This window comes from Mesoplodon mirus (assembly GCF_964341445.2).
Source record: "Mesoplodon mirus genome assembly, chromosome: 19".
In the NCBI taxonomy this organism is placed as follows: domain Eukaryota; kingdom Metazoa; phylum Chordata; class Mammalia; order Artiodactyla; family Ziphiidae; genus Mesoplodon; species Mesoplodon mirus.
In genome coordinates, this window is record NC_138995.1 from 60,218,960 (window position 1) to 60,240,700 (window position 21,741).

Genomic DNA, 21,741 nt, shown 5'->3' on the forward strand with positions numbered 1-21,741 from the left:
TTTTACCCCCATCTTGATTTTTGTTTGCATAGTTTTCTTTTTCCTAGGGTTCGCATATCTTTTTTTTTAATAAATTTATTTATTTTTTGGCTGCACTGGATCTTCATTGCTGCATGCAGGGTTTCTCTTGTTGCGGCGAGTGGGGGCTACTCTTCGTTGCTTCAAGCAGGGTTTCTCTAGTTGCGGCGAGTGGGGACTACTCTTTGTTGCAGTGCATGTGCTTCTCATTTCAGTGGCTTCTCTTGTTGTGGAGCACGGGCTCTAGGCACGTGGGCTTCAGTAGTTGTGGCACACGGACTCAGTAGTTGTGGTGCACGGGCTCTAGAGCACAGGCTCAGTAGTTGTGGTGCATGGTCTTAGTTGCTCTGTGGCATGTGGGATCTTCTCGGACTGGGGCTCGAACCCGTGTTCCCTGCATTGGCAGGCGGATTCTTAACCAATGCACCACCGGGGAAGTCCCCGGATTCTCATATCTTTTCCTTCTTATTCATACACTTCCACCTCCTTTTCTATGACATTCCACCTTCCAAGGCCTCTCTCCAAAGAGAAAACTTTGAATTCCTCAATGTCTTCTGGTTACTGCACCTTTCTGCCCCACTGGTAATGTTGATTTCCTTCCTCACATCCACCCCATCTTGGATGCCGAGCCCCAAAGTAAACTGGTCTTCACTGTGCCTTGTCCCCACTCTGAGGTTCTCCAAAGGTTTTGTTTTCCATTTTACTCAATGATCTCCTAACCTTCCAAGTTTTCTTCATTCTAACAAGCTAATAAACTCCTTTGGTTCCCTGGAGAAGACTCCCAAATTGATCTCTCCCCAGTGTGCTCCACCACAGACTTGGCTTCTGTATAATTTACTCATCTCAATGGCAGCTCTCCTGGGTTTCCAATAACTGCAAGGACCTAAGATAATCTTCCCTCCCAGGAAACCCTAGAGGTTTAGGTTCTCCCTTATTCCTATGCATCCTCCATCCTGGCCATTCAGGCATTACCTCACATGTTCCCCACCAGCAGAGCTCTCTTCTGTTAAGGGCTCTGCTGTTCATGATGAATTTTTAACTAGAAATGTTATTTTAACATCCTGTGTTCTCAGTTCCAGCCTCAACCCAATCATAACTCTTGCCTACTTTGAATTATTAATTCCTTTGTGTATTTACTGATTTTGAACTTTCTTCTCATTGATTGTAGACATTACTATTGTCTTCATTTCCCTAAAATTTTCATTTTTCTTCCCACTGGATCCTGATGACATTTAGTCTCTGCTAACCACATTACCTGGCAGTTAAAATTCTTCTTTCCATGATCTCCATGATATGATATCATCTTGCTCAGAAAGAGATAGATTTCCATCTTCTTTCCTAAATTCTCCCCAACGTGTTCCATACATGTAATTGCTTCTTTGATTCATTCCTCTATTTTTCAAAATCTTTTTTCTTTTTTTTTTTCATTCCTCTATATTTTCTGATAGCCTAGTGCATGCTGGAAGGTAAGAACAGTGGAAAAAAGTATACAAATGATCACGAGTTTTTAGTCTATGAGAAAGGAGTTAAGGAATTGATAACAATAAACAATTAAATAATATACCTAGGAGGTGAAAAGTGCTGTGATAAAACTTTAGTCAGCATTATGGAAGAGTAGGTGCTGGGGATCCTCTTTTAGGCAGGGAACACCTCCCAGGTAAGGTGCCTCTGAGCCAAGAAATGTGGGAAGTTAGTGGGCTGCCGGGTTAGGAGTTTTCCCAATAGAGCGGCTAGCAAACTTAAAAGGCCACACCACGAATGAGTTTGAGAGACATTAAGGAGCCCGTGTGGACAGAGCAGAGTGTGCTTTCAGGAATGTGATGGGAATAAGCCGAAGAGGCGGTAGCAGTGGGGGTGGGCGGGGGCGGGGGGTGGTGGGTAAGGTTGGTCATGTACTCAACTTCAAGGAATCGAGATTTCACTCCTAATAAGATGAGGAAACACGAGGAGTTCTTGAGGACTGGAATGACATGAAATAATTTACATTTTTCAAGGAATCCCTTTGGCTTCTGTGTAGAAAGCAGACCATAGCGGGCAGGGGGCAAGCAGGAAAGCCTTGTAGGAGGCTACTGCAAAAAACATGGTGACAGGGAGAATGGTTGGCTGCAGCATGGGTGGAGGGGTGAGTGTTGGTTGGATTCTGGATATGCTGCTTATAGAGGGCAAATGAGAGTTGACATTTAAATAAATACGGGCTGAGTGGAAAAAATGGATGAAGGTTGATGGTAAGGTTTTGGGGTCAAACTTACTTTCAGGGACGTAAAGCAGCATGACTACATCATGAGTGCTTGGACTTGGCCCTGTGCTTTAGGAATAAGAAGTCTTGATTTTTTTAAAAATTGAAGTATGGTTGATTTGTATTCATTTCTTTTTAAAATTAATTTATTTAACTTTTTAATTTTAATTTTTATTTTTGGCTGTGTTGGGTCTTGGTTGCTGTGCGCGGGCTTTCTTTATTGCGGCGAGCAGGGGCTACTCTTCATTGTGGTGCGCGGGCTTCTCATTGCAGTGGCTTCTCTTGCTGTAGAGCATGGGCTATAGGCGCACAGCCTTCAGCAGTTGTGGCCCGTGGGCTCAGCAGTTGTGGCTCACAGGCTCCAGAGCGCAGGCTTGGTAGTTGTGGCGCACGGGCTTAGCTGCTCCGCGGCATATGGGATCTTCCCAGACCAGGAATTGAACCTGTGTCCCCTGCATTGGCAGGAGGATTCTTAACCACTGCACCACCAGGGAAGCCCCACATCAAGGTATTTTTAAGAAATTCATTGTTCTTCTCTTTCCTAGAAATCTGGAAAGTTGATGATCACCTGCTGGAGCACTCACAAAATGAGAGCATGGAGAAGAGACTAGAACAATGGCATGAACAGAACCCACTGGAATATTTTGTTCATCAGAGCAGAACTCATTTTCTGTTCAGGCAAAATCATGATGTGTTTGACTTACATGGAAAAAGTATGAAATCAGATTTAACTTTACTTCCCCAGAGCAGGAGCTATGAAATAAAGAGCCCTGCTGAGTTTACTGGTGATGGGAAATCCTGTCTCCATGCTGACAATGAACAATTTCATACTGAAATTAAATTTCCCGAAAGCCAAAAACTCATCAGCTCTAAGTCCCAATTCAGCAAGCATCAGAAAACCCAAAAAATAGAGAAGCCTCATGTATGTGGTGAATGTGGGAAAGCTTTCATCAAAAAGTCTTGGCTCACTGATCACCAGATAATTCATACAGGAGAGAAGCCCCATCGATGTAACATGTGTGGGAAAGCATTCTCTAGAAAGTTCATGCTCACTGAACACCAGAGAACACATACAGGAGAGAAACCTTATGAATGCACTGAATGTGGCAAAGCCTTCCTCAAGAAATCACGGCTCAATATACATCAGAAAACCCATACCGGAGAGAAACCGTATATATGCAGTGACTGTGGGAAAGGCTTCATCCAGAAGGGAAATCTCATTGTACATCAGCGAATTCACACAGGCGAGAAACCTTACATATGCAATGAATGTGGAAAAGGCTTCATCCAGAAGACTTGCCTCATTGCACATCAGAGATTTCACACAGGAAAGACTCCTTTTGTGTGCAGTGAATGTGGAAAATCCTGTTCCCAGAAGTCAGGTCTCATTAAACATCAAAGAATTCACACAGGAGAGAAACCCTTTGAATGCAGTGAATGTGGGAAAGCCTTCACTACAAAGCAAAAGCTCATTGTTCATCAAAGAACTCATACAGGAGAGAGACCCTATATCTGCAATGAGTGTGGGAAAGCTTTTGCCTACATGTCTTGCCTTGTTAAACATAAGATAATACACACAAGAGAGAAACGTGGAGATTCAGCCACGGTGGAAAATCATCCCTCAGAGAGTCACAGCTCCTCACAGACTAGTGATGTTATGCAGGAGAAAACCCCTGTAAATTCAGTGACTATGCAGGTGCCTTCAGTGGCCCCTCAGACATCAGTAAACATAAGTGAACTCCTAGCAAATAGGAATGTAGTCATAGTGGGACAACCTGTGGCCAGATGTGCACCCACAGGAGATAACAGAGGTTTTGCACAGGAGAGAACCCTTATGAATGCATTGAATGTAGTTGTGCCTTCAGTGGTCAATTACATCTTATTTTATGTCACAGAAAACCAGTAGGAAAAAAAACTCAGAGACATACTATGTGAAAAAGATAAATTATTGAGCAAAATATTCTAGCTTATATGGTGGCTGAAAAAGTATATACTGAGAGAAATTGTATAAATGCTGAGACTGGGAACGCATGATGTACTCATCCAATTAGATACGTGCATTGATACAGAGGCATAATCTGATGTTAACCCAAACACATACACATCAATTGCTCTGTTGTGTCAGTCGAATGAATGAAGGAAGCCTGAGTTCAACTAAGTGGAGAAAATAGTTGAAGTTTTTAAACATATAATTTGGATGTGGAAGGTTGCTATGAACAAAAAACCACAACAGGGCTAATATTGGATTGGTGGGATACTGGGCGTGTATATATCAATTCAGTTTCTGGAAGGCCAAGGTGAAGCATTAATTGAAAACTGGGATGTCTGTCTTAAACTCTGAGAAATGTACATTATGCAAATAGATTGAGCCAGTTTAATTGAGTCTCAGATTGAGTCATTTTGTTCATTTACTGAGTACTTGTCAATTACTTCCTTTTTACTGGGTCCTGTTCTAGGAGCTGAGGATACAGTGGTGACCAAACCAGAAAAAGCCCATGGTCTCCTGGAGAGAGCTTTGAGGTAACTGGATTATCTTTAAGTGGTACCTTTACACACCAGGTAATCTAGTAAGAGGATGTAAATAGGTACACAAGGTGAAATAGACATTTTCTTAGTCCCTTCTGGTTACTATAAGAGAATACCATAGCCTGGGTAGCTTATAAAAACAAATTTATTTCTCACAGTTCTGGAAGCTACAAAGTCCCAGATTAAGGTGCCAGCAGATTCAGTATCTAATGAGGGTTCCTGGTTCATAGAAGACAGTCATCCCACTGTATCCTCACATAGGGGAAAGGGCAAAGGAGCTGTCTGGGATGTCTTTTATAAAGGCACTAATCCAGTCATGAGGGCTCCACCCTCTTGAACCAGTCACCTCTCAAAGGCCCCACTTCTTAATACCATCATATTTTGGTTTTTGTTTTTAATATTTTAATTTTATTGGAGTATAGTTGATTTACAATGCTGTGTTAGTTTCAGGTGTACAGCAAAGTGATTCAGTTATACATATACGTATATTCATTCTTTTTTAGATTCTTTTCTCCTATAGGTTGTCACAGAATATTGAGTAGAGTTCCCTGTGCTATACAATAGGTCCTTGTTGGTTATCTGTCTTATTTATAGTAGTGTGTGTATGTTCATCCCAAGCTCCTGATTTATCCCTCCCCCCCCCCGACATTTCCCCTTTGAATACCATCATATTTTGGATTAGGCCTCCAAATATGAATTTTGGGAGGCATAAACATTCAGTCCATAGCAGATATGGAGTATTGGTTCAAGGGGTTATGATAATTTCTCGTTTAAGTTGTATATTATTTTGAGGGATGGCAAGGGCTGCTCTTAACGGACTTTAAGCACTTCAGGATACAAGTTATTTTTTTGATGCCTGAGTCTTATCCCCCCAGTAAATTAAAAATCCCTTGATTTTGCTATTTAAATGTTAAAGTTTTAACAACAGTCTGTTCCTCAGTTGCACTAAACCACATTTCAGGTGGTCACAATGTGACTAGTGGGTACCACATTGGACAGCACAGACAATGAGCAAAACTTTGTAGCTGACTATGTGGCCAAAAAGTATATACTGAGAGAAATCTGTCATCATTTCCATCATCCTAGAAAGTTATACTGGAGAGCCCTGGTTTACGTGATGTTATATTTCCCAGCACAGGAAAATAAAAACCAAGTATCTGTTGATTTGGAAAGTGAATGAATGAGCTAGTGGACTAATCAGAGTGTTCTGTCATTGAAGGGCATGAGCCATTGGAGGGCAGTCCTAAAGAACACAGCTGTTTGCCCCAAATTGTATGTGATTAGAGACCCAATAACAATATAAACTGGGCAAAGCAAAAACGAAAAAGGATCCTCAGAATACATAGAATAGAAAGGATAGGAATCTTAGTCTCTAAGAATGGAGGAGAAAATAGGAGATGGGAGGTGACATTCTTTTTTTTTTTTTTTTGCGCTACATGGGCCTCTCACTGTTGTGGCCTCTCCCGTTGCAGAGCACAGGCTCCGGACGCGCGGGCTCAGCGGCCATGGCTCACGGGCCCAGCCGCTCCGCGGCATGTGGGATCTTCCCGGACCGGGGCACGAACCCGTGTCCCCTGCATCGGCAGGCGGACTCTCAACCACTCTGCCACCAGGGAAGCCCGGGAGATGACATTCTTAAAGGATGTTGTGGAGAAGAACCTTTGTCCACAGGACTATCACTCTTGAAAGCTGCCACCATTAAAAAAATTCCAGCTGCACTGTTACCTGCTGAATTGAGATGTGTTTTCATTATTCTTTCTCCCTCTTCTGGGAGTGGGGCTCTTGGCCTCTCACTAGCCGGGGTACTTTTCCTTAATTTCCTAACTATCCTGTAGTTATCCTAACTATTCAAGTTATAAATAGTTGGGTCTTGTTAATAGGAAAGGAAATGGAAATTTGCCATGTTGTGGCCATCTCAGAATTCAATCTGAAATGCTGCGTTATTGGGTAATTCCCTCCTTCAGACGTATTTTAAAGCACCAACACTGTGTGAGACGCTGTATTCCACACTGAAGATACATCAATGAACAACACAGGCAAGGGAACGGCCTTAATGGACCTTACAATATAATGACGGAGAGAGTCAATGAATTGTATGTCAGCAAGTGATAAGCCCTATGAAGAAAAATAGAGCCTAGTAATGGTAATTTATAGTAATGTATTGGTAATAATGGGGGAGGCCCTCCCCCCAAGCTTTTCTGGATATAATTTGAGCCAAGACTGACGTACTGAGGGGAGTCACCCATCACAGTATTGGTAACCAGAGAACATTCCAGGACTGTTTCTAATGATTGTATATGACAGGCTTCCTGCCTCAGATTCTCTGAGAAACTTAATGCAAATTTCCCAGCCAAATCTGCGACCTCCTAAACTAGAACCTCTGAGGCTGGAATCCAGGACTGCATTTTTAACAATGGCCTTATGCACACCTAATTTTGACATTCTTTGCCCTAAATCTTGGATTACTGTCCTCATCACCACCCGCAGGTTGTGCTCTTCCCAGCGACTCCAGACCTTGAATGGCCTCACTGCTAGTGGCCTTTTCCTAAGTGCCCACCGCCCCCGCCGCCCCCATCACAACTTAGATTAGCCCCAGCCGCTCTTTTCTCTCGTTACTAGCCAGCGCCGTACTGTACCAGCTTCTGGGAATCTTTTTCTGTTCTTAAAAACAGCTTTCTACAAACTATTTTCCGGTCAGAAGCTTTCCGTGGCGTCCGTAATTACCGGAGGTTATTATCTTTTCCCTTTCTAGGAGTGCGTTCTCCGCTGTCATGCTGACAACTCCTACTTGTCCGTTTGGAAACTTTTTTTTTTTTGTTTTTAATACAAAGTAGATAATACACGCCGCGGCCGTATTACTTGTCTGCCTAGCCTGCTGAAAGCAACTTAGCCTGCATCATTTTTGCCTCGCGAAGCTTGGGACTGAAGATTTACCTATTTTCTGCAGGAGTCGAAGTACCAGGAAATTGGATAATTTCACTGGCTTCTCATCTTCCCGGCCATCCCTGGCTCCTGGTACCCAACCAAACCCGCCCCTTGACTTTCTGTACGTCAGGTGTCCCAACATGGCCGCCCCCGGGGGCCGCGGAGAGCTGGGCGCAGACATATTGCCTCTCTAGGAAATCCCGGAAATCCGATCGTCCTCGTTTCCTCAAACATCGCATATCCACTTCGTCTGCCGTAGACGGAGCCGGACCGGTCTAGACGTCAAAGCAGTTCACAGAAGTACGACGTTTAGGCTCCTTGTAGGTTGGGGAAATCAGCTTAGTGTGTGGTTTTGTCCCTGGATTTTTTTTTTTTTGTCGTGACAGTGGTGGTTTTGTTTCGCCCAAGGGTGACGCGTGGACTTGGTGCAATCTGGACCCATGAGATTTTTGCCGGAGGGCAGAGGAGGAGGGTGGAAGTGCGGAGGTGGATGTATTTAACGCGAACCAGGAGAGTACCTGCTTTGAGGTATTTGAAGGGAACCGGACGCGGGTTTTGTCTATGGTTTATGTTGGGGGGTGTCCTGGGAGTCAGTACGATTAGATTCTGTAGAGATCATTGCTCTTCCAGCTGTCAGGGCTTGCGGTTCTGCAGATCACTCCGCTTGCAGGGCGTACGAGTGGCATTGACGATGATCGCAGTGTCGGGTTCAGGCTGGGGATTTAATTTGGGGCTCAGTGGTGTTGGGGCCTGGCTGGATGGTCATCATATGAGGGTGTCTGGCCCAGGTTTCGGATTAATAAGGAAGTGTGTCGTCAGTGTCTGTGGTACAGAGAGTCTGTGAGGGCTGAGGCTTTGGACGCCGAGGACCCCTGGCTGTAGTTTTTGGGTTGAGGTTCCAACTTCGGCTGCTGGGACAGAAGACGGTACAGCCCAGGGCAGTAGTTCGAAACCATCTGGTTTTCAGCTTTTTGGTGTGTGGGTTTTTTCTTTTTTAGTATACTTTATTGAAATATAGTTGATTTACAATGTTGTGTTAATTTCTACTGTACAGCAAAGTGATTCAGTTATACATATATGTACATCCCTTTTCGCATTCTTTTCCATTATGGTTTATCACAGGATATTGAACATCCCTGTGCTATACAGTAGGGCCTTGTTGTTTAACCTGGCCTTTTAGCTTTTAATCAAGGAGTTGATTACAGACTGAGGGACTAAACCAGCAATTTCAATCTGTTTTGTATCGTCTCTGATGCTTTCGCACAGCAAAGGCAGAATATAGTCGTGATGACAGAGACATTTTGGCCTGCAAATGTGAAAATCTGTGTCTGTTCTCTTTGCAGAAAATGTTTGCCAACACCTGCAGTCACCTCCTAATATTGATATATTGTAACGGCACCGTTACTTGCTTCCCTGACATACATGAACACTTTGTTCTTTGCTAACAGAATCTCCATTTTGTTTAAATATCTATCCCTGTGGCATGGTGACCTATATCCCAGTTTACTAGTAAGTCCCGGTTGGTCTTAGTCAGTCATGTGGTTCGAGTTCCCATTGCTAGTGATTGAATTAGTACTAAGAAATGAGCTTAGGTATATGGGGCATTTCTAGCCAACTGTGTATGTAAAAATCTGCTTTGGGGTTTCTGGGGGAGCATTTTCTCTTTTAAATAAGTAATGCCTTGAATCCCTTTTTTTCGTGTTGATAATGATACTGATGAAAAATTTCTGCCCTATTTTCTAATGTTACCTTATTCTTATTTCAATGCATTGGCTCAACTCTGCAATACAAAATTGAAAGGTGGGGTGGTAATGGACATTTTTGTCTTGTTGCTTACTTATAAATTCACTTGCTATATTGTCTGAAGTCAACATGTTTTCAAGAGGGTAAATCTAGTATTTCAAATTTAATGACATGAAGGTATTCATAGTATTCTTTCAGGCAAAAAAAATCTGTATTTTATCTGAGTCATAACTTCCATTAATTCCTTTTTCTTTTTCTTTTCTTTCTTTTTTTTTTTTTTTTGCCCACGTGTAGCATGTGGGATCTTAGTTCCCCGACCAGGGATCAAACCCGTGCCCCCTGCAGTGGAAGTGCAGAGTCTTAACCACTGGACCACCACGGAAGTCCCTCCCATTAATTCCTTCTGTCCTTTATTTCCACTTTCTGTTTTGACTCTAAATATTTATATATTATTGGTCTTTTCAAACAACAGGCTTTTAGTATTTTTGAGAGCTTCCATTTCTTTGTTAAATTAAAAGTTCTACAAGTGAGTCAGTATAAAAGGAATATATACATATAGGGACTTCCCTGGCGGTCCAGTGGTTAAGACTCTGCGCTTCTACTGCAGGGGGTGAGGGTTCAATCCCTGGTCATGGAACTAAGATCTCACATGCCACAGCATGGCCAAAAAAAAAAAAAAAGGAATATATACATATATACAGACATTACCTACAACGAAAACAGAGCATTGCCAGCACCCCAGTGGTGTTCTGTGAACCTCTTCCCAATTATATTACATCCTCACACCCGAAGGTGAATACCATCTTCTCTATTAGCAAGCACCTTCAGGCTTTTCTTTATGGTGTTATAACATAATCATTCATTCCTCATCATTATAGTTTATTTAGTTTTGCGTATTGTCAACTGTGTTTCAATGTAATTATACATCATGCATTTTTAAAACCATTTTTAAAAACTGAAGTGTAGTTGATTTACAGTGTGTGTTAGCTTCAGGTGTACAGCAAAGTGATTCAGTTATACAGATATACAATCTTTTTCAGATTCTTTTCCATTATAGGTTATAATAAGACATTGAGTATAATTCCCTGTGCTATGCAGTAGGTCCTTGTTTGTCTCTTTTATACACAGTAGTGTGTACATGTTCATCCCAAACTAATTTATCTACCCACCCCCCATCCCCTCTGGTAACCATAAGTTTGTTTTCTATGTCTGTTAGTCTATTTCTGTTTTGTAAATAAGTTCATTTATATCAGTTTTTTAGATTCTACATATAAGTGATATCATATGATAGTTGTCTTTTTCTGACTTACTTCACTTAATATGATAATCTCTAAGTCCATCCATGTTGCTGCAGATGGCGTTATTTCCTTCTTTTTTATGGCTGAGTAATATTCCATTGTATATATACATACCACATCTTCTTTATCCATTCATCTTTTTTTTTTTTTTTGTGGTACGCGGGCCTCTCACTGTTGTGGCCTCTCCCATTGAGGAGCACAGGCTCCAGACACGCAGGTTCAGTGGCCGTGGCTCACGGGCCTAGCCGCTCCACAGCATGTGGGATCTTCCCGGACCGGGGCACGAACCCGTGTCCCCTGCATTGGCAGGCGGACTCTCAACCACTGCGCCACCAGGGGAGCCCTCCATTCATCTATTGATGGACTCTTGGGTTGCATCCATGTCTTGGCTATTGTAAATAGTGCTGCTATGAACATTGGGGTGCATATATCTTTTCAAATTAGAGTTTTCTCCACATCATGCATTTTTTATGTCAGGCTCAGTATTTCTGAGAATCATTCACGTTTTTGCACATAGGTGTACTTTTTTTTTTCCTCTGTAACAAGGGTCAGGCAAATATATTATATAAATATCCACACAATAAATATTTTAGGATTTGTAAGCCACAGTTCTCTCATATATATTTCTTTATTTTTGTTTTACAGTCCTTTAAAAACAAAAAAGTCATTCTTAGCTTGAAAGCTGTGCAAAGACTGTAATTTTCCCACAACATTCCATTGTTTGAATAGTTGGTTTTTCCTAGTATTTATTAAACGTGTGTTGTTTGCATTTTGGTTTGTTATGAGCAGTGGTGCTATGGAAATTACTGAGCGTGTCCGCTGGTTCAAATATGCCCATATTTTTGGAGGGATGTATTTCTTAGATGTATTCTCAGAGTGAAATTGCTTCTGGCTTGAACATGTGGAGATGCAGGGAGAGTGACACTCCTATAAGGGTCACTCCTTGCCCTTACACACATACCCTGCCCTAGGCATCTCTTCCATCTGGCTGTTCCTGAGTTACATCCTTTTATAATAAGTAAATATAATAACTAAAATGTTTCTCTGAGTTCTGTGAACCGTTCTGGAAAATTTTTGTTTTTCATTTTGTGTTTCGTTTTTTTTTCTAGGCCATGCCACGCGGCATGTGGGATCTTAGTTCCCCAACCAGGGATCAAATCCATGCCCCCTGCAGTGGAAGCATGGAGTCCTAACCACTGGACCACCAGGGAATTCCCTGCTCTAGCAAATTAATCAACCCAAGGAGGGGGGTCATTGGAACCTGCCATCTGTGGCTGGTTGCTTAGAAGTACACGTGACAACCTGGATTTGTGTTTGCACATGAAGTAGGAGGTAGAAGCCAGTGTCATAGGACTGAGCCTTCAGTCGGTGGGATATGATATGATCTCCAGGTACATAGCAACAGAATTGAGTTGAACTGTAGGACACCCAGCCGATGTTGTAACATTGCTTGGTGGTGTGTTCAAAAAACACACATATTCAAATTGGTGTCAGAATCGTACCTTCTTCTGGATGAGTTTCTTATTATTACATTTCCCTCTTCTGGTAGCACTGCAAATTATGTGCTTTAAGAAAATTATTAGTGTTCATTATGACACTAGAGATTACACATCACATGTAATTATTCTTTATCAAATTCTTACGTTAATTAGTACTTCTGCACTTTCCTCTGACAATACAGTCATCTTAGAGCACCTCAACTTCATTTACCACCTTCTAATTTATGTACTTTTATTTTGTATTTTAGTTTTTTATGTATTTAAAACCTCCTAAGATATTACCATTATTGCTTACAGGACATTGCTTCTGGTTTGCCCAGTACATTGGTTTTTAAACTGAAGTGTGTGTACTCACAGGGTGTATAAAAACGTTTGAAGAGGTTCCTGAGCGCACACGGTTTAAAGGAAAACAGTGCCCAGCGCCTCTCCTCCCATATGGTCTGTTTTGTATAACTGAGCTGCCTGAGATTCTCCTGCTCCTGAGGGCTGCTGCTGGGATGGATCTTGTTTCCCTCATCTCCTTTGACAGTCACCCCACTTCAACTTCATGGAATAAAGGAATACCCCCACCACTGTTAGAAGCTTAAGCTTTTTGGGCAAAGGAATAAAGTCTTCCGGGGCAACAATCTTCTGGGGACACTTAGCAATGCTGTGGGCATTGGGTTAAGGTGAGCGCCCAGGAGCAGCGTTAGCATCTGGGCCCAGAGGAAATGTACCCTCAGCTTGAATTTTCTCCTCAACCCACAGGTCCTGACTCTCCAGGAGCAAAAGAATCAGTAGAAGGAGGAAGAAGTTACACGGTTTGGTATTTGCATTTCTTGGGACATGCTTGATTGAAGACAGAACAGAATTTAGAGCAGATCCAGAAGACACAGCGACAGAGCCTCCTTGTTGCCAGCTGTTTTCAGAAAACAGAAGAAAATGATCCAGGCCCAGGTGACTTTTGTTCTGTTTTATTCTTTCCTTTGTTCCCTGATGGATTTGTAGAGGCCTGTAAAAAATCACTTCCATTATTCTGTAAAGTATAAATATGTGTATCTTTTGTCTGTCATTCATATATCTTTTCTGGGATCTGTTTCTTCTTTATTTTACCCCCATCTTGATTTTTGTTTGCATAGTTTTCTTTTCCCTTTCTTTTCTCATATATATATATATATATATATATATATATATATATACACACACACACATATATGAGAATGTGGTGTTTCTAGCTTAACAAGAAGATTTAACTTCTACACATTATAAAAACTTCTAATTGGATAAATGGATGGGTGGCTGACTACACAATTAGAGAATATTTTATTAGACATTTGCTTCTTCAATGGTTTATTAAAATAAAAACCCTGCTAGATATCTCGATGCAGCCTATAAAGTGGAAATGAGCAGAAAAACTTTAACATTTCTTCCATATCATCAAAAGGACATCACTTCATTAAACACCACTGTTATTACAGGAAACCCTGACATTTGACGATGTGGCCGTGGACTTCACGTGGGAGGAGTGGCAGCTCCTGGCCCCTCCTCAGAAGGACCTGTACCGGGACGTGATGCTGGAGAACTATAGCAACCTGCTATCTGTAGGTGAGGACGGCTCCCCTGGGTCCCTTAGAGGGTCCCCAATAAGTGGCCTTTCCTTTCTCAGCTTCTGAAAGCTCTGGAGTGTCTGTGATGCTCTGAAGCAATAGATTCTTAGCCCCTTACCCAGATACATGGGTATATTCTCCCTTCTCCTGAGAGAAAAGCCTTTACCTTGTAGGTTGTAACATTGTTTGGTCCTCAAATGTAACACTCTGCTGTCTTCACAGATCCCAAGCCCAATTCAGTGGGTCTAAATCTGTTGTCATTTCCCACGAATAGGTTTTCAAGCCAGCAAACCAGACATACTCTCCAAGTTGGATCAAGGAGAACCATGGACAGTGGAAGATGAAATCCACTGTCGAACCCATTCAGGTGAGTGAGAGACCAGCAAGGTGACAGGCGTGAAAATCACACTGTAGTTTGTCAGAGAAGAGTCACAGCTGTGAGGGAGTTGGACGCTGGGTAAGCAGTGCCTCCGTGCATCTCTCTCCCGATGTCAGACCTCTTTTTCTTTGTAGGAGTTTAGAGAAAAATATATCCCTTCTTAGGGAAGACTCTTGTCTTTTATGGGATCTGTTTCTTCTTTATTTTACCCCCATCTTGATTTTTGTTTGCATAGTTTTCTTTTTCCTAGGATTCTCATATCTTTTCCTTCTTCTTCATACACTTCCACCTCCTTTTCTATGAAATTCCACCTTCCAAGGCCTCTCTCCAAAGAGAAAATTTGAATTCCTCACTGTCTTCTGACTACTGCACCTTTCTGCTCTACTGGTAATGTTGATTTCTTTTGTCACATGCACCCCATCTTGGATGCCGGGCCCCAAAGTAGACTGGTCTTCACTGTGCCTTATTCCCACTCTGAGGTTCTCCAAAGGTTTTGTTTTCCATTTTCTCCAATGATCTCTTAACCTTCAAAGTTTTCTTCATCATAATAAGCTAAGCTCCTTAGGGTCACTGGAGAAGACTCCCAAATTGATCTCTCCCCAGTGTGATCCACCACAGACTTGGCTTCTATATAACTTATCTCGATGGCAGCTCTCCTGAGTTCCCAGTAACTGCAAGGACCTAAGATCATCTTCCCTCCCAGGAAACCCTAGAAGTTTAGGTTTTGCCTTACTCCTGTGCGTCCTCCATCCTGGCCACTCAGACATTACCTCAAATGTCCCCCACCTGCAGAGCTCTTTTCTGTAAAGGCCTCTGCTGTTCATGATGAATTTTTAACTAGGAAAGTTATTTTAACATCCTACATTCTCAGTTCCAGCCTCAACCAGACCATAACTCTTGCCTACTTCAAATTAATTCCTTTGTATATTTACTGATTTTGAACTTTCTTCTCGTTCATTTTAGACCTTACCATTGTATTCACTTCCTGAAAGCTTTCATTTCTTTCCCCTCATCTTCTGATAACATTAAGTCCCAGGTAGGGACTTCCCTGGCAGTCCAGTGGTTAAGACTCCATGCTTCCAGTGCAGGGCACGTGGGTTTAGTCCCTGTTCGAGGAGCTAAGATCCCATGCGCCATGTGGCACAGCCAAAAAAAAAAGTCCCAGGTAACCATGTTACCTGTCACATGACATAAAAATTCTTCTTTTAGTGATCACCATGACATATCATCTTGTTCACACAGAGATTTCCATCTTCTTTCCTAAACTTCCCAGTCTGTTCCATACATGTGATTGCTTCCTTGATTCATTCCTCTATGAATTATTTTTTGACAGTCTAGTGTAAGCTGGAAGGTAACAGCAGTTGAAGAAACAAGTAGACCAAGAGCTTTCATTCTAAGAGGACGAAACATCAATTTAATCAAAATTTAAAATAAATAATATGTCTAAGGGGTGAAAAGTGCCGTGATGGAATTAAGTTGCATAATGGATCTCTCTGAGGTGTGCATTGTAAGTTAGATGTGCTTGAAGTTCTCTGCTGCGTCATTTTCTTTCTTTCTTTTTTTTTTTTCTTCTTGTCTTCTAGTTTTTTCTTTCTTTCTTTTTCTGCTGTGTCATATTCTTTTTTTTTTTTTTTTTTTTTTTTTTTTTTTTGCGGTACGTGGGCCTCGCGCTGTTGTGGCCTCTCCCGTTGCGGAGCACAGGCTCTGGACGCGCAGGCTCAACGGCCATGGCTCACGGGCCCAGCCGCTCCGCGGCATGTGGGATCTTCCCGGATCGGGGCACGAACCCGTGTCCCCTGCATCGGCAGGCGGGCTCTCAACCACTGCGCCACCAGGGAAGCCCTGCTGTGTCATATTCTTCATTCCCCTCATGCAGACCACAACAATGGATCCATGGGGAGGCCTGTCTTCCTCCAAAATGAGCCCTGGTTTCCTCCACCTCTCTTCCTCTCCATTGTTCCTTCCCACCGGGCTTTCCAACTGCAGCTGTTTTCCTTGTGTCTATCTCTGCCCTGTAAAGTGGTTTTACCCACCTACAGTATAGGCTCCGTGAACACGAGGAGTATGTTTGCGAATCCCCAACACTAGCACCGTTCCTGGTACACAGTGGTGATCAGTAAGGATCTGTGGAATGAATGAGTCCATCCCTCCCCAATTTGAATGAGGTGGCCGTGCAACCTGTGGTCTCCTGCTCACAGGAAATTGCTCGTATTTTACAGTATTTAGAAAGTAACCAAATCTGTATTTATTCATTATGACTGTTTTTTTCCAATGTATAAAGACCATTAAACATGGAGTTTTATTAACATTCATACCATAGGGTCATCACTAAAAAGACACCTCACATCAAAGTATTTTAAAAGATACCTTTATTCCAAATCTGGAAGATGGAGGAGTTCATTCTTCTTTTCTTTCCTAGAAGTCGGGAAAGTTGATGATCACCTGCTGGAGCACTTACAAAATGAGAGCATGGAGAAGAGACTAGAACAATGGCACAAACAGAACCCATTGGAATATTCTGATCATCGGAGCAGAACTCATTTTCTGTTCAGGCAAAATCATGGTATGTTTAACTTACATGGAAAAAGTATGAAATCAAATTTAACTTTACTTTCCGAGAGCAGAAGCTATGAAATAAAGAGCCCTGCTGAGTTTACTGGAGAAGTCAGATCCTGTCTCCATGGTGACAGTGAACAATTTCATACTGAAATTAAATTCCCCGAAAGCCAAAAACTCATCAGTACTAAGTCCCAATTCATCAAGCATCAGAAGACTCAGAAAATAAAGAAATCTCATGTATGTGGTGAATGTGGGAAAGCTTTCATCAAAAAGTCTTGGCTCACTGATCACCAGAATCTTCATACAGGAGAGAAACCCCATCGATGTAATCTATGTGGGAAAGCCTTCTTCAGAAAGTTCAAGCTCACTGAACATCAGAGAACGCATACAGGAGAGAAACCTTATGAATGCACTGAATGTGGCAAAGCCTTCCTCAAGAAATCAGGGCTCAGTGTCCATCAGAAAACCCATACCGGGGAGAAACCATTTATATGCAGCGAATGCGGAAAGGGCTTCATCCAGAAGGGAAATCTTATGGTGCATCAGCGGATTCACACAGGCGAGAAACCTTATATATGCAATGAATGTGGAAAAGGCTTCAGCCAAAAGACGTGCCTCACAGCACACCAGAGATTTCACACAGGAACGACTCCCTTTGTGTGCGGGGAATGTGGAAAAACCCTTTCACAGAAGACAGGTCTCATTAAACACCAAAGGACTCACACAGGAGAGAAACCCTTTGAATGCAGCGATTGTGGGAAAGGCTTTATCGAGAAGCCGCAGCTCGTTATCCATCAGAGAATCCATACAGGGGAGAAACCCTATAGATGTAGTGAATGTGGAAAATCATTCAGAGGGAAGTCAGTCCTCAATAAACATCAGAAAACTCATTCAGTCAAGGTGGAAAATCCTCCCTCAGAGGGTCACAGGTCCTCACAGAGCAGTGTTGTCCTCCAAGAGAAAAACCTTAATACAGTGACAATGCAAGTATCTTCTGTGGTCCCTCAGACATCAGTCAACATCAGTGGGCTCCTAGCAAACAGGAATGTAGTCATAGTGGGACAGCCTGTGGCCAGATGTGCACCCGCAGGAGAAAGCAGAGGGTTGGCACAGGAGAGAACCCTTATGAATGCAGTGAATGTGGTTGTGCCTTCAGTGGTCAATTATATTTTATTTTATGTCACAGAAAACCAGCAGGGAAAAAATTAAGACATTCTCTGAGGAAAAGCGTTGAGCAAAAATCTCTAGTTCATATGGTGGCTGAAAAGTATACACTGAGAGGGCTTCCCTGGTGGTGCAGTGGTTCAGAGTCCGCCTGCTGATGCAGGGGACATGGGTTCGTGCCCCGGTCTGGGAAGATCCCACATGCCACGGAGTGGCTGGGCCCGTGAGCCATGGCCGCTGAGCCTGTGCATCCGGAGCCTGTGCTCCGCAACGGGAGAGGCCACAGCAGTGAGAGGCCCGCGTACAGCAAAAGAAGAGAAAAAAAAAAGTATACACTGAGAGAAACTGTATAAATGCTGAGACTGGGAACACATGACCTACTCATCCAATATCATAAATGCCTTGATACAGAGGCATAATCTGGTTAACCCAAACACAAACGTCAGTTGCTCTGTTGTGTCAATTAAATAAATGAAGGAAGCCTGAGTTCAACTAAGTGGAGGAAATAAGGAGGTGAATTTTTTAAACATATAATTTGTTTCTGGAAGGTTGCTATGGAGGAAAAATCACAAGAGGGCTAATATTGGATTGGTGGGATATGGGGCGTGTATATATCAATTCAGTTTCCCCAGGCCAAGGTGAATGATGAATCTGAAACTGGAATGTCTTCCTTAAACTTTCAGAAGTTTATATTATGCAGAGGGACTAATGAAACAACAGCCTTAGACTGAGTCAGTTTGGTCTTTCACAGAGTATTTGTCAAATACATCCTTGGTATATGGTTCTGTTCCAAAAGCTGAGGATATTGTGGTGATCTGAACAGAGAAAGCTCATGGTCCCCTGGATAGACCATTGAGGTAGTCGGATTATCTTTAAGTGGCATCTCTACTCTCAAGCTAATTTAGTGAGAGCATGTAAGTATCCATAATAAGTGAAATGGACCTGGAGTAATTGGCTCAATGGAATATGACAATTTATTGTTGAAGGAGCATATCATTTGGGAGATTGGGGAAGGAGTTAATAATGGTATTTAAGCACCATAGAACACAAATAAGTTTTTTTTAATTTATTTTATTGAAGTATAGTTTATGTACAATGTTAATTTCTGCTGTACAGCAAAGTGACTCAGTTATATATATGTATATATATTCTTTTTCATATTTTTTTCATTATGGTTTATCAGAGAATAATGAGTATAGTCCCCTGTGCTATACAGTAGGACCTCGTTGTTTCAAGTAAGTTATTTTTTATTTTTATTTATGTATTTGGCCATGTCACACGGCTTGTGGGATCTTAGTTCCCTGAACAGGGATTGAACCAGGGCCCTCAGCAGTGAAAGTGCAGAGTCCTAACCACTGGATCACCACGGAATTCCCCAAGTAAGTTATTTTTTTTAAATGCCTATTTGTTATCTCCATGAGGAAATTATAAATTCCTTAATTTTAGTGGCTTTCTTTAAATTTTAATGTTTAAAAAAAATTGAAAACGAATAAGATGAATCTTCAGTTACACTAGCCACATTTCAAGTGCTCAACAGTCATGTGACTCATGGCAATAGAATTGGACAGCACAGACAGCAAAATGGTGAGACAATGGGAAGATGCTCTACCGTCATTTCCATTGTACCAGAAAGTTATATTGGAGAATGCTGGTTTCCACGATTTTCGGTTTCCCAGCACAGAGGGGGGAAAAATAATTCTTATCAGCTCTAGATTTGGAAAGTGAATGAATAAACTAATGGGCTAATCAAAATGTATTCTGTCTGTCACTCAAGGGAAAGGCAGTTCTAAAGACCAAAATTGACACCCCAAACTGAGGTTAGAGAGACTTAACTGATTATAAAGGGACAAAGCAGAAAAGGAGAATGATTCCTAGAATAAATAGAACAAATGCAAAATGAGAGCCTTAGTCTTTAAGAATGGTGGAGTGTATAGGGAGTGGGGGGAGGTGAGATCTTCTTGGAATGTCTTAGAAATGAATCCTGAGATTTGTCCACAGGCTAACACCTGTGAAGAGTTGCCATTTAAAGATCCTGGCTCCTCTGTGACCTGCTGAGTTGAGACAGATGTCTTCTATCTCCCTCATTCCTTCCCGCTGTCCTCAAAGTGGGGTCTTTGCTTTCTCCTTTATCCAGAGTTCTTTCCCATGATCCCATGAGGATATAAGATCCCAATTACAAACAGTCCTACTCATAAAAGACATGGAAATTTGCCATGCTGTGGCCCACTCAGAATTCAACGAAAATCCTGGGTCTGGGTAATTTACTCCTCCAGAAACGTTTTAAAGCACCATCACTGTGCAAATCACTGTTTTACACAGTGAGAAAACGTCAGTGAGCAAAACAGGCAAAGGAACAGCCTTTATCGTGGACCATATAATCTAGTAAAGGAGAGAGATGGTGAGAGAGATTACAAAATGTCAGGAAGTGATAAATCCTATGAGGAGAAATGAAGTCTAATAACAGATAGTAATTTATAGTAATCTGTAGGTAGTAATGAGGGAGATTTCCCCCTCCCCAAGGAAAGGCTTTTTTGGATATAATTTGAGCCAAAACCGAAGTACTGAGGGGAATCACCCTTCAGAATATTTGTAACCAGAGAACATTCCAGGACTGTTTGTAATAATTGTCTATGACAAACTTCCTGCCTCAGATTCTCTGAGAAACTTAATGCAATTCCTGAGTCACACCCCACACCTCCTAAACCGAACCTCTGGGGCTGGAGTCCCGGACTCTGCGTTTTTAACAAGGGCCTGATGCACACCTAATTTTGAACATATTTGTCCTAACTCCCGGGCTACGGTCCCCATCACCACCCTCACATTATAATGGGATGGATTCAGGACAGAGAGTCTCCAGCACAGAACCAGTCACGAGGGCTCCAGCAACCTGACCCTCAGCTCCCCTCCACTTCCTGCCCTGTGACTCTCCACTTCCAGCCAAGGCATGGTCAGGCGGGCTCACTCCTGGAACTGATCAGCTGGGGCCTGGGATGGGCTGGCTGGGCTGCCCTGAGCTCTGAGGGCCACGTGCTGAGCTTACCTTTCAGAACTTGGCATCCCCAGGTAAAGAAGGCCCAGTGCAGGCCTAAGCCTGCTTCCACACCCAGGATCCTTATGATTTCAATAAAGATCACCCTTCACCTCAAACAGTGGTTAGGAGTGGGCAATGAAGTCATACTGCCTGATTTTTTTTTTTTTTTTTTTTTTTTTTTTTGCGGTATGCGGGCCTCTCACTGTTGTGGCCTCTCCCGTTGCGGAGCACAGGCTCCGGACGCGCAGGCTCAGCAGCCATGGCTCACGGGCCCAGCCGCTCTGCGGCATGTGGGATCTTCCCGGACCGGGGTATGAACCCGTGTCCCCTGCATCAGCAGGTGGACTCTCAACCACTGCGCCAGCAGGGAAGCCCTGATTTTTTTTTAAATAAATTTATTTATTTTTGACTGCATTGGGTCTTTGTTGCTGTGCCCGGGCTTTCTCTAGTTGCGGCGATCGGGGGCTACTCTTCGTTGTGGTGTGCGAGCTTCTTATTGTGGTGGCTTCTCTGGTTGCGGGGCACAGGCTCCAGGCATGCAGGCTCAGTAGTTGTGGCTCACAGGCTCTAGAGTGCAGGCTCAGTAGTTGTGGCGCACGGGCTTCACTGCTCCGTGGCATGTGGGATCTTCCCGGACCAGGACTTGAACCTGTGTTCCCTGCATTGGCAGGCGGATTCTTAACCACTGCACCACCAGGGAAGTCCCATACTGCCTGATTTGAATCCTGCCGTGCCAGCCCTGAGCTGTGTGCCTCTGAGCAAGTTGCTCAACTCACC

General features: G+C 42.7%; 2 protein-coding genes across 7 annotated transcripts in view; both read left to right on the forward strand.

Annotated features, from left to right (window-relative positions):
- LOC309795446 (zinc finger protein 350-like) overlaps positions 1-6,470 on the forward strand; it is a 142,132-nt gene extending 135,662 nt beyond the window's left edge. For both annotated transcript variants that reach the window (XM_082607810.1, XM_082607809.1), the window contains 2 exons: positions 2,800-4,774; positions 6,253-6,470. Coding sequence is in view for 1 of the 2 variants with exons in the window: in XM_082607809.1 (XP_082463935.1) it covers positions 2,800-4,160 (1,361 nt within the window). In the remaining variant the exon portion in view is untranslated. The remainder of the gene's footprint in view (positions 1-2,799; positions 4,775-6,252) is intronic.
- Positions 6,471-7,960: 1,490 nt separating this feature from the next.
- Positions 7,961-19,830, forward strand: LOC309795633 (zinc finger protein 350-like). Of its 5 annotated transcripts, none has more exons than XM_082608168.1 (6): positions 7,961-8,025; positions 8,114-8,233; positions 12,993-13,181; positions 13,703-13,829; positions 14,106-14,198; positions 16,630-19,210. In XM_082608168.1, the coding sequence occupies exons 3-6, from the start codon at positions 13,167-13,169 to the stop codon at positions 17,976-17,978; spliced, it is 1,584 nt and encodes a 527-aa protein (XP_082464294.1). In that variant the 5' UTR covers positions 7,961-8,025; positions 8,114-8,233; positions 12,993-13,166; the 3' UTR covers positions 17,979-19,210. The 5 variants fall into 5 exon arrangements, 4 of the variants coding, with proteins under 4 accessions (XP_082464294.1, XP_082464295.1, XP_082464296.1 ...); XM_082608169.1 differs by having other exon boundaries at positions 7,967-8,005; XR_014292293.1 differs by adding an exon at positions 19,231-19,830 and having other exon boundaries at positions 7,971-8,233; positions 16,630-18,446.
- Positions 19,831-21,741: the final 1,911 nt, after the last annotated feature.

Coding starts and splice junctions, on each gene's coding strand:
- LOC309795633 (XM_082608168.1), top strand. Junction 13,830..14,105: donor TAGCAACCTGCTATCTGTAG/GTGAGGACGGCT, acceptor TCCCACGAATAG/GTTTTCAAGCCAGCAAACCA. Junction 14,199..16,629: donor CCACTGTCGAACCCATTCAG/GTGAGTGAGAGA, acceptor TTTCTTTCCTAG/AAGTCGGGAAAGTTGATGAT.